The sequence below is a fragment of the Pempheris klunzingeri genome, chromosome 14 (assembly GCF_042242105.1).
Source record: "Pempheris klunzingeri isolate RE-2024b chromosome 14, fPemKlu1.hap1, whole genome shotgun sequence".
In the NCBI taxonomy this organism is placed as follows: Eukaryota; Metazoa; Chordata; class Actinopteri; order Acropomatiformes; family Pempheridae; genus Pempheris; species Pempheris klunzingeri.
The window spans coordinates 9,267,623-9,279,981 of record NC_092025.1 but is presented as its reverse complement, the minus strand read 5'-3'; the positions used below and the strand labels follow the sequence as shown (position 1 = coordinate 9,279,981).

At 41.6% G+C, this 12,359-nt stretch overlaps 1 protein-coding gene across 1 annotated transcript in view; it reads right to left on the bottom strand.

Moving 5' to 3' along the window:
- Nucleotides 1–5,738, bottom strand: part of LOC139212848 (cell adhesion molecule DSCAML1-like) — a 50,246-nt gene extending 44,508 nt beyond the window's left edge. The window contains exon 1 of the mRNA XM_070843401.1: nt 5,516–5,738. Within this exon, the coding sequence (XP_070699502.1) occupies nt 5,516–5,738 (223 nt within the window). The remainder of the gene's footprint in view (nt 1–5,515) is intronic.
- Nucleotides 5,739–12,359: the final 6,621 nt, after the last annotated feature.

Sequence of the window (12,359 nt, the reverse complement as noted above, 5' to 3'; positions counted from 1 at the left end):
TACACCTATTTAACGTAAACCATCTAACCATCATTAAACAGATTTTTTTTTTTTAGCAAATTGAAGTTTACTTTGTTGTGGTCAAAACCTTTGCTTGATAGAGAAGGATGAAAAATTAAGGAAAATTAGGGAAAATGGCAAGATGTGTTTTGATTACAGCATGCACACAGACTAACTTACAACCTGCCACTACAGTGAGCGTACAGCAGGTTATACCTCTCTGAATTCCCCAAATAACAAACACTGTTATATATAATGTCAGTTAAAAAGTGCATGATAGCACAGTTAACACATTTGACAGATAGTTTGTTGTGATTTCTCTATATTAAAATGAATGTTGAACACTAAGGATAGTCCCTTCCATGCCATCCTTACATTAATCTTAGGCTACAACTCAATCATTGCAATTATTTTCATTATTGATTATTCTGTCCTTTAATTAATTAATCAAACATTTAGACTTTAAAATGTCAGAAAATAGTTCCCAGAGTTCAAGGTGAGATCTCTCAAGGTGAGGCAGTCTGATTATAATGATACAAAACAGAGAAAAGAGGAAAATCCTCACAGTAAAAGAAGCAAGAAAAGCAGAAAATTGTTGGCGATTCAATTTCTGTCAAATAACAAATTGATCATTTCCTTATTGTTTCAGCTCTTCATTACACTACATACACGTCTATGCTGATTTAACTAACAGAAATACAACGAAACCTGCGAGTGGCTTTAAAGATTTGAGACAACGATATCTTATGCACATGGATGCTCGTGTGCATTTGGGCGACACCACCTCCTCAGTGATGCACGTCCACAAAGATCTGACTCCAGCAGCCTGTGGACAGCCAGCGTCCTGACAGCAGTATTGACCACAACTGTGGGGTTCCCGTGTTGTTGCTGCTGCAGTTCACCTGCACCCAGGAGGCTTCATCAGCCTCGCTCAGACTCAGCACCAGAGAGAAAAGCAGCCCTCACTGGAAGGTGTTGGAGCGCTGACGGCGCTGCTGGAGCTAAAGCTTAGGCTGTCAGATTCGCAGCCACTATTTTATACATCCTGCCAGAAAGCCACGCATGAATATGTATGTCAGAGAGGCAGAAGTCATAACCTATGCAAGGTTTCATCATGCATAATGCAGCTGATCTACGCCTCTCCAGGATGTGAGTGCGCGCAGGAGTGTGCACACACACACACACACATGCACACATGCACACACTCGACTCTCACCACTGTATTGTGATGAGGAGGTAAACAAACCGCAGGACCCCCAGTGTTTCACATACACACATTCTCACACCCAGAGCTGCCTGTGCCCAACCAAAGGCATCATACCTCCACATGTTCTTCCTCTTTTCCTTCCTCTCTCACCCATCTCCAGCTCTCTTTCTTATGGCAAAATCATTTTTTTACACAGCTTTTTCTCTTCATTGGATTTAGTGGTAAGAAATGTGTGTGATAAAGGTCAAAGGTAGGATTCAACTTTACAGACACCAGACGTGCACATCGGCCATGTCAACTGTCAAAACCCTCCTCTCCCTCGTCTCCTTGTCTGCTCGCTATTTTGGAAACAGCTTCATTTCCAACCAGACTGTAACTCCCCTCCTGTGCTGCCATTTCTCCGTCACTCATCCTTCAGGTGTTTTCGGGACAGAAAGTTGTGAGCTGTGCTTTTGATCGGGGGGGGGGGGACCGGAGCTGTGTGTGGAAACATAAAGGAGCCGAGGAGGAAGTGGGAGGAGACGCACTGTAAGAAGGGGTGTGAATTGAATATTGGTGGGATGCAGGGGGATAAAGATAGGTGTAAGCTTATGGATAATCCTCAGGGGGGGGTCTGGCTCATAAGAAGGTGGTCGGCGGGTGGAGAAGTATTGGTGAGGGGGTGGGGGGTGTTGTTGGGGTCATATCTAATCAACGGAGGGGTATCGCCGCTCCCCACGGCGTCTCTCTGTACACCCTGTCCCCAACAATCTGCTCCCCACCCCACCCAACACCCCCCACCCCCCACCCACCCCCTGTGCTGTGTCAGTAAAAAAAAAGTGTGCTACTTCAGCACTCCCCTGGGACCTGCTCCCCCTCACATCAAAGCAGCCAGTTTCTCTCTTAATGTGAATATCAAATCTGTGGATCACAAGTCCCAGCACAGTCTGCATAAACTGCCCCTCCCCCAACCTTTAATTCTGCCTAGTGATGAGGGAGAGAGAGGGAGGGGAGTTACTGCGAGAGGAAGCGATGGAGGGAGGGAGAGATGGAGAGAGAGATGGAGAGAGAGATGGAGATAGAGATAGAGATAGAGAGAGAGAGAGACAGATCCAACAAAAACAACTACTTGCTTCAGAGATTTGACATTTGCTGAACGCACCCTCCTTCTGAAAATATGCAGTTCAGGCGTCCAATAAAATTTTGGAGGAGGTCTGGCTCAATTTTTAGCATCAGTGTGAGTTCTTATGGGGGAAAAAAACATTTCTTACTGTCGATGGTGTTCATGTGCATCTTTTTGTTGTTGTTGTTCTTCTAAATGATTCCTTCTTATTATAATCTCATTGGGATTTATACTAGATTTATGGACGAATGGGAGAGCGGGGCTGCAGCGCTGTGACATCCTATTGGTGAGCTGGGAAGTGCAATGAGCTCCGTTTCACCGCTGACAGTCGAACACCAGCACACTTAACCCACAGTTTAGCAGCAATATTGATCAAAATTTGACTGCAGATAATTTTTCTTTGTGAATTTGCAAAGAATGGCTGACATTTGTGTTGTTGAATTACATTTATCGGTTGGTTTTTAAGGTTAAAGGTGTTTGTAATGTGAGGGAAGTTGTTGAAAAATTAGCCAGCAACAGTCTGCTCACAAGACATTTCTATATTCCATATTTTTGTGGCAGCAAAAAAAATCCTGTCTCCCAGCTCCTGAAAGAACCAAATTACAATCAAAATCACACTGAGAGCTCAGTACTTCTCCTTTAACCCTCTCCATGATGGGTGTTTTTGTAAAATTAAATAATGCCAGGTTTGAGCTGGTAAAAAAAATGTAGGCCTGTGCCCTGCCTGAGTAATGATTGGCACCCCGTGGACCACACCGCTCTGTCATTGAGTGGTGCCTATATAGCTCAGATAGCAGCTTTAATTGTGCAGCCTTGCAAAGGCAGCACAGGGAATTGGACCGGGGAGGGAGGGGGGGACGGTGGGGGTGGGTTTTTTTTGCATATTTCTATTTGTAGCGGGTGAGCAGTGGAGAGGACAAGAGTGTGCCAGGGTGAGGGATCACCTTATTGCTTTACACCTCAAATTAAAATTACAGTTATATTGTTTGAATGTAACTCAAATCATTTTAAAATTCTGTTTAATGAATGACTTTCAATTTAAAGCCCCAAACAGGCCTACAGCAGGCCTGTACATTACAGTTGATTTTATCCACTGCTAATAAATACAATATGATTTGATTTAAAATGATAGCTGGAAGAAAACAAGTTTTTGTTTTCAAATCACCAATTAAAAATCACAATAAATCCTCTTCTAATTGGGTATAATATTTGGAATTACTGAAAAAAAAATTAGAAGCATTGTGCTCTAATTGGTGAACTGTTGTTACCCTTCAAGCATTTTTTTTTCAGAGATCTGTTAATTACCCCACACCCTGATTGCCTCCTAAACCTGAGTGTCTCTGACATCATCTGGCAGCATTTTTAAAAAAAAAAAATCATTAGTCGTCGTGAGAAATGTTCTTTATGTTTTAAAATCTTGTAAATAAATCAATGAATGAACTTCCAGCTCTGCTCCTGCAGAAAATAAACATCCAAAAGTGTCCAACAAAAACCAAAAGGGTGTCCCCGTCTCTTCCCCTCCTCCGCGCGCCCGCCAACACACACACACACACACACACACACACACACACACACACATTAACACACACATGCGCGCGCTGGCACACGCGCGATCACGTCCGCGGGGTCCAGGTGCGCTATTAGTGAGGAACATGACCGGGCAAGTCTCTAATCTGCACCCACGCCCCTGGAGTTTCTCATTTGGTGAAATAAATTTGCGCATATTAATATGATTCCAGAAAAGGCTCAGAAGTCACATCTCCTAAGATGAATAACTGCTAGAAATAAATATTAGAAAAAATGTAGTGAATTTAAGAGAGCTGAGTAAAACACGACAGGGACAACAAACAGGCAGCACCTTCGTGCTTAATTGCTGATTGATATTAGCTGGTATTTAAAACAAATAATCCAATGTGAGGCCATAATGGCCTATTTTGATCAAGTCGTTTTCATCGAGAACAGCCATATTCCTCCTCCCAGCCAGCCCACATCCCAGACTTTCTGATGGATAAATTTACACCTTCTCAGGGCCTGTGCTAATAAGGACAAATAACATGTAAACAAGCCTCCAAACAGACAGGCTACACAAAGGCCCAGCAAAAAAGCTCTCATGTGGAGATGGTGTTGAACTTCTGTTATTTTCGACGCAGATTTGTTCAGGATTATAATAATGCACTATAATAGCAGAAGATCAACTTTGCAGCAGGGTCAGGGGATTTGCTGCATATACTGGACAAGAAAAGAAAATGAATCCATTTAAATAAATAGACCTTCTTTTATCCATAAAAACAAATAAACAGAATGAAGAGGGGGAAAAAAAAAAAACGAAGACGCCAAATGAATTAAATACAGAGGACAAATCTGAATGCGCCAATTATGGCCTTTAAATGGGTGTAGATCCATTAAACTAATAAGGCCGTTGTGCGGGGGGGAAAAGGGGAGCATTTATTTATCAATGGCAACAAATTGTCATCACATCGAAAAAGAAATAAAAACCCTAAAAATGTCAGCGTAAAGAAATAATAATAATAAGAAGCGCCCCTCTGTGAAATGGAGCGCTTGTGCCAAATATAGTCCATCAAAACAGCTGCAATTAGCAAAAGCTACACAATGAGAGCAGCAAGATGTCAAAAATCCCAAGCATCCCCCTCAAAACTTTACAAGAGTGCCTCATTTTGATTGAATTTGTTCTGTAATTGGCAACCAATTGATATAACTGCAGGCCGATGCATGTTTTCAGTCCTCTCTCACCCTCCCTCTGTATTTGCACCTCATTCTCCCTATTCAGCCATTTTACATATTCATAACTGGAGTTGGTAATGCGAAAACAATCCGTGCTATCAGCACCATCTGAGGCATCACGGGCCGCTGCAGAAAACCACAAAACAATCCGGCCAAAAGCAGAAAAAAAAAATCACTTCACACCTTTACTTTGACGATATTTCTACCTGTTCCCCTGCAGCAGGTTTTTGCATTTTGATTTAAAGAATCATTTTCAGTCAATTCCCCATCACAAGGCATCCGAGGATACATCAAAGCGCAAGCCACACGCGCCGTGCACAGCTACGAATCAATTCATTTCGATCTGAATTTTCACTTTTCATTCAACTTAAAAAACAAACAAAACAGTAAGACTCCAGCACTCAGCGTGCAGGACATGAAACATTTCAAGCATTTCTTTCTTTTTTTCTTCTTCTTCCTCTTACCTTCTTGGAGAGAGTACAGCAGGAGTAAAGTTACAAGCCACATGCCATAAATAGCAGGTATATTTTTCAGGAATATTTGGCAATCCTGGCAAGTGTGAGGCGAGGTTTTTTGGCCAGGCGGGTCTCCGTGCTGGACTGGCGACTGTGCTCCCCGGAGGTCTCTCCAGCCCTGCTGCCCCGCTAAGCATGGAGGGGAAATGAGAGGCGCCTCAGCCCCGCCCATGTCCCCTCCTCTCCTCCCAAGACTACTGTGCATGCAAATCCATCCTCCCTACTCTAATGAAACACCGCAGAACGATGGGTCACTGCAAAGCCGAGGGTCGGTGTGAGCTGGGCAGTGGATCCAGTGGTCCAGTTGTGTCCAGATTGCCAGTTCTTGTGTGAGCGGTGGAGCCGCGCAGACAGATCTGTTGGCACCTTGGAGAGCGCACCCACCTGTGCGCCCCTGATGACCGCGTTTCTTTGCGCAGTATGGATCTACAAAAGCGGCTCAGGCTGCTGCGAAGACTCTAAAAATGTATTCACGTCTTTTCCTCTCAGTTTGGGCATTAATCACAGGGACGTGGAGCCGCACCACAGGCTAATGACTGTTTTTCTTTGTCTTTCGGAGCCATGAAACGTGCGTAGACATTTGCGCACAGAAATGCACTGCAGATAGAGAGGAGGAGAGAGACAGAGAGTGGCGGGGTGTAGGGCATGACACTTGCCACAAACACACACACACACACACACACACACAAAAACACAGCAGGTAAATCAAGCCAGTTAACAAAGTGAATCCTTTGAAGGATAGTGAGCAACTTTCTGCACTGGTTTTTGTCCCCCTTCACCCTGCTCTCTGTTGCGCCTGATGTGAAAAGCTCTTCTGCATGAGCATAAATTAGGACGGTAAGTTGCAGGACACTCCCAGTTCATTGAACATTTAAAGTCTCCGTGGATGCCAGAGGTGGATTTGAAAAGTGATCCTCTGCTGCAACAACCTCCGGCATTAGAAAGACCAGTAACGTTTGATACTATGATAAAATAATTCACTGTTGAAAGGGCATGTATGCTCATGCAGGGCCATGTTGGGCGCAAAATGACTGACTGCCACTGCTATGTCTTCAATAAAATTGAAAGGTATTGTGTTGTACTGACATTTTATTTCATTATTTCATTAACATGTATTGCATACATAAAAGCACTTGCCACAACAGGCCCTGAGGTTTGCAACTGTGTGAACTCAGATGTTTTAGAAAGAGACCTTTCAGATGATCAAATGAACACCAAAGATGTTTATTTTATTGGTGATTGAAAAGTTGCTTGTCTTTAAACTTAACTTCTAGAAAAGGTCAGCGGTACATCCCCTCCTCCTCCTCCTCCTCCTCTTGCGGACCTGCTGCCTGCAGCGGCTGCTGTGATCTGGTCTGACCGCAGGCAGGTCACTGCTGACATCTGCTGGTTAGACTTTCACATGCAAGTGGGCCCATTTTTTCCTGCACAGTGATTTAAATATGATATGATCTCGTAAAGGCAGATGTGATTATGTTTGCGGCAATTTGTAGGAATCTCATGTGAGGCAACTGAATTAATAATAGAAATGATGTAATAAAATGCTCACATTCTAATGTGAAGACATCCTTTTTTCATGCAGTTTGATGAGATTAGTAAAACATGATTCTTTGCTTTGTAGAAAGCATAAAGACACACACATCTTGAAAGCAAAGTCTGCGCCAAAAAAGAAGTAGAAGCTGTGGTGAACACAAAAGGCAGTTTGGTACATATCTGACAGATGTAACATCCTGCAGGATTTTTAAAAAAAAACTCCCAAATGTCCTCAAATGTACAAGATTTTATTTTTGCATACTCCGTTCCTCATAATCCCTTTACATCTGCATGCAGGAACTTCTCTAACTGGATAATTCATGATTTGCCAACAAGTGAATACAAAAAATTCCAGCCAATAATATGGTCATAGACTCCTACACTTCCCATAATGCAACTTGACAGCATCTTTCATTAGGCTTTTCTTGCATGCAAATACCCCTCTGTCAATCCCAAACTTGTAGTCTCAAAGCCTGATCACATACAGTGCTTAGACCACCACCAGTGTAAGGTGCTTGCCTCTGCTGCCCTAAATTAACAGTGTTGCTGATTACCAAAATATTTTTTAAATTTCTGTAATGGTTAATCCACCAGTATGTGTAAGCTCTTTAATCAAAGTGATGTATTTGAAATGATGTAAAAGGAATCTGGAGTAGTGGAACTGATGGACTGGCCAAGTCAAAGTCCAGACTTGAATCCTATCGAACAGATCTGGGATTTGTTGAATTAAAAAATAGATCACACACAAATTTAATCCAAAGCAAGTCTCTGGGAACAGCTAGGAACTATTTGGAACTCAATAACAAAAGAGACGGTCGAAAAGTACATAAAAACAATCAGGGCCAAAGGAGGTCAAACAAAATATTAAGATTTTTGGTTAAAATATGTGAATAAGGACTATTTAGTTGTTCCAGTTTGTTATTTGCCTAATAAATAATAATACAATGTTTAATTTGAAACAAGTTTTTGACAGATTTCTAAAATATTTGTGTTTTCTCGTTTTTATGACAGGTGGTCTGATACATTTGTTAAGCACTGTATATTATATGATATTATCATTATGTTCATATGTATATAGAGTATATACAGCGTAAGCTGATATTGTGGAGTCATTTGCTCTGTTGTGCAGGAGTGGTGCCTTCAGAGGTCAAGTATTTCACTCCCTTCATATACAAACAACACAACAGGATAGGTTTTATTCAAAACTTTATTAGATTCCATATTTCTATAATAAAGAGATCAAGAGCTGAAATGCATGGATGAGAGGTTGAAAATGGAGACATCATCTGAGGAGAGCCAGAGCATTATAGCTGTATATTTGCGCAGAGAGCAGCGGTGGAGTATGACTTGGTGAGTCTTAGCGCTCTGCTGGGTCTGATCGAGTACAGGGGCTCCAGTCCACTCCCTGCTCCTCTCTGGATGTTCCCCATTCACCCTGCGTCCCACCATCTCAACTCCTTGATCCAGGACGTCTCCTGCGGCTGTATTGCTCACAGAACTGTCACAGTAACTCAAAGGTGCAGCGTAACACACTGTCACACTGTGACACTGTCTGACCGTATTCACCTATGATGTGAATTGCATAGAGTTGCTTGTCATCATAAGGCCCTCAGTGACACAATCTCAACAACTAAAGCTTAGTTTTCTCAGTTCATCGATTCAGTGAGACCGTAATTCAGATGTCTTAAATCTAATTAGTCAACAACTGACAGAGCGCACTCTTACTCTTTAACAGTTCAAGTCAAATTCAACTATCACAGCAAATGTATTTGATCGTATGAACCTTCACAACGTTTTCTTCATGTTTCCAAAGTCACAGCAACAGCTAAGCAAGAGCTAACACCTCCTTTCTTGAAAACATAATTCTCATTCCTTGGATTTTCTCTTTTAAGGCAAAGCAGAATATGGCAAACACACATTTGACAAATATACAGTACCCATAAGAGTTCTTGCACCTTGTGTATCTGTAATATTGTTCTCAAAGACCCCATGAAGCAGCATGATGAAGTCATCACAGCTTTTTCAGCACTTTTGCCTTTCTGTCAGTCTTATCATATACCTTTTAGCCCATTTTATAGCTCATTGGTTTATACTTGTAGGAATAGTTTGACATTTGAGGAATTGCATTCATTCGCTTTCTTGCTGAGAGTTACATGAGACGATTGAAATCTGTCATTTCTGCCTGTTAAATATGGAGCCGGAGCCAGGAGGCGGTTAGCTTATCTTAGCTTAGCTTAGCTTAGCAAAAACACTGGTTGCACAGGACACAGCTAGCAGGTTCTCTCCAAAAATTAACCACTAACGTTCATTAATTTAACACTTTATATGACCTTTGTTCAATTGGTGTCGTCACCCTGACGTTGCCAGGCGACCAGCGGACACTCCAGCAAGTCATTGCTTCCCAAGAAACAGTCGTGTACATAACTCTTCTGTAAAACCACAAGTTGTTGTTTTAACCCAGCAGTTTTTGTAAGGATTAAACAAATAAGATACAGCATGTTCATCCGTGAGCTTTAGAGGTGCTATATGACTATATATGATTTTTTTGCCTTTTGACAGTTCGCTTCCCTCATTTTCTGTCTTGTGCTAAGCTAAGCTAACCTGGCTGGTGGCTGTAGCTTCACATTGTGTACAGGCGTGAAAGTGCCGTCCATCTTCTCATCTAACTCTTGGCAAGAAAGCAAATATTTCCCAAGATGTCTATAAAACTATTGCTTTGAGACTGTTTCCTTGTCATCTAATACTGTTTCAACAGGAAATACGAATGGAGTAACTATATCCTTTCATGGGACCTTAAAGAATCCTAACACCGAACTCTTTCCTCATCTGTGCCGTTTGGTTTCTTCTCGTCTCACTTGGATAATAAATGTGACAAACCGACACTGGTTTGGATTACACATAGACAAAAATATACATCTTTTTAAAGTGCCCGACACACTCCCTCTATAATATTGCTTAAAGCCAGTGACTAAACACTGGAGTCACTTTAATGTGGAGGCACATTATTATTAACATAACAGTGAGTTTCAGAGACCACCAACAATTCACACTTTACTGTACAACATGTTCACTCAACACCTGTTGCGACTGGGGAGGTAAGTTTATATCTGACCCGACGCAGTGTTAACCCGCACACCGGTCCTACTCTCCAGAGGTATTTCTTTTTAAAGCCAGACATTCTGTGTCTTGAATGTGAAACAGATGTGTTTTGTAAATGCAGATGAAATTGTATTTCACTGCTTGGGTTTGGTGCAGATATGCACCATGTGATGCTCAGTAGGAATCATCCCTGTTTGGCACAGTCAGTAGGCAACACTGGGAGCATCGCTTGTCTTATTTCCTGCTTGAACAGAGCTTATACTGGAACTACACCCTCTACTCAGCCGGCTATCTGAGGCCTGACCCCACCATCATTGAATTTATGAATTTATGGGTCATTTACTGTATGCACGGGCAGGGCAACCAGGTTTATCTTTTTCACAGCAGTGCAGCTGGTAAAGATTATTTATTGCAAAGAGTTAAATACGGACAGAATGAATGTTTGTCAGTATTCAGGAGCCATTTCCATGAAGAGGCAAATACAAAGCAAAGGGAATTATGTTGACTCTGATCCAGGCATACAGTGTCCAGGGCCACGTCACCATCAAGTAGTGCTCAGCCTTAGCCAGGGTTAGCACAATGAAATTAGCATGGCATACAATGAGATTTACAGTTAACCTCAGAGCTGATGCTACCAGTGTTAGTATATTGGAACATGTGTTTTTTTTTTCTCCAAAAAGTATGTATTTCTGTTTTCAAGCATGGTGTCTAAAATCTGGCCCACATTGCACATGCTGAAAATGCACTGGTTATTTGTCATAAAAGCAGCATTGTCAGAGGGTCATTCATTTTCTAGAGGGTGGGTGGGGGGGTTCAGGGGATTGTCTATCATTTCAGCTCAGAAGCTTGTTGTATTATTACTGTTTGCTGAGTTTTATAAACTGTTTTGCAATATGTAGTTGTCCTCGCTGGCAGAGGAGCATAGAAGCACTAACAGGCACCTGTGTTTTATATCAAGCAAAGAGAAGGTACAGGATGAAGAGCTGGGCTGAATCCTACAATACTCTGTCAATAGCATTTGCGTCAATGCTGTTTTAACCACCCTTTGTTTTACTACAGTTATTTGAATAAATCAGAAGACATACTTTAAGTGGAAAGTAGCGACTAATTGATTTGTAGATTTGTTAGATAGAACTGTTGTAAATGATAGAACAACACTATAATTTCAAAGTCAAAAGCTGATTTTGATTTAGATGACCATATTATCAAAGGGCTGTTGTGAATTTGATGTTAGTTAAGGGGGATTCAGCCCAGCCGTAACTACATTGCATTATTCCCTGTCGTAAGCATTTAAACAAAAAAGTGTTCTGACTTCAAAAACAGTCAAAGTTTGAAATTTTTATGTGCTCTGGCTGTGGCCACAGACAATCAGTGATATCTCGAGGCTACGAAGCACTTTAAACATCGCACAACTGTGCAAAATGATATACATCTGTTTTATACATTTTTGTGAATAACCCCCCCCCCACACAAACAAACAATTTAATAATGTGTAGACACACATTTGCACAAACATTCACATAATTTACCAAATGTGCACATAATTTGGTTTCCATTTAATGAGTTCCAAAAGAAGCTATTTACCAGAGACACTTGGCTTACTGATCCCAAACAAACATGTTGTCCGCTACAATATACTCGCTGCATAACTGCACTACATGTAAACACACACGACTAGTATGAACACAAAACCACAGGAAACAATGCTGAAGGACAGGTTAACGTTCTATTTGTTTACTTGCCGGTTAAGGATGTATCAGATGATGACTTTGCCAGTGGGAATAATTAGGATAACCAAAAATCCATCACTAGATCAACAAACCTCAAACCAAATTGCATCCGTTTAAATTACACAGAGTGGGGAATCAAATCCAGACTATTTCTCTTTCAGTGAGTGTCTGCCTTCTTTGTCCTGTTGTGAAACTACCTTTAAGGTCATATTTCTTTCACTGCTGTTGCCAGAACAGTGTGTGTTCTTCCACAATCTAACCGGAGACAATGTAGGAACAAAAGGAGCAAATCATATGGACTTTTGGGACTTGATATTGGTGCTCTATGTGCCATCAGGCTACAATGTATTAAGTAAAGGTACACACTGGCTTTACTTGTTAAAAGTTTGACTGTTATCAGACAAAGTTACTGGCTTCTCAAAATACACAGA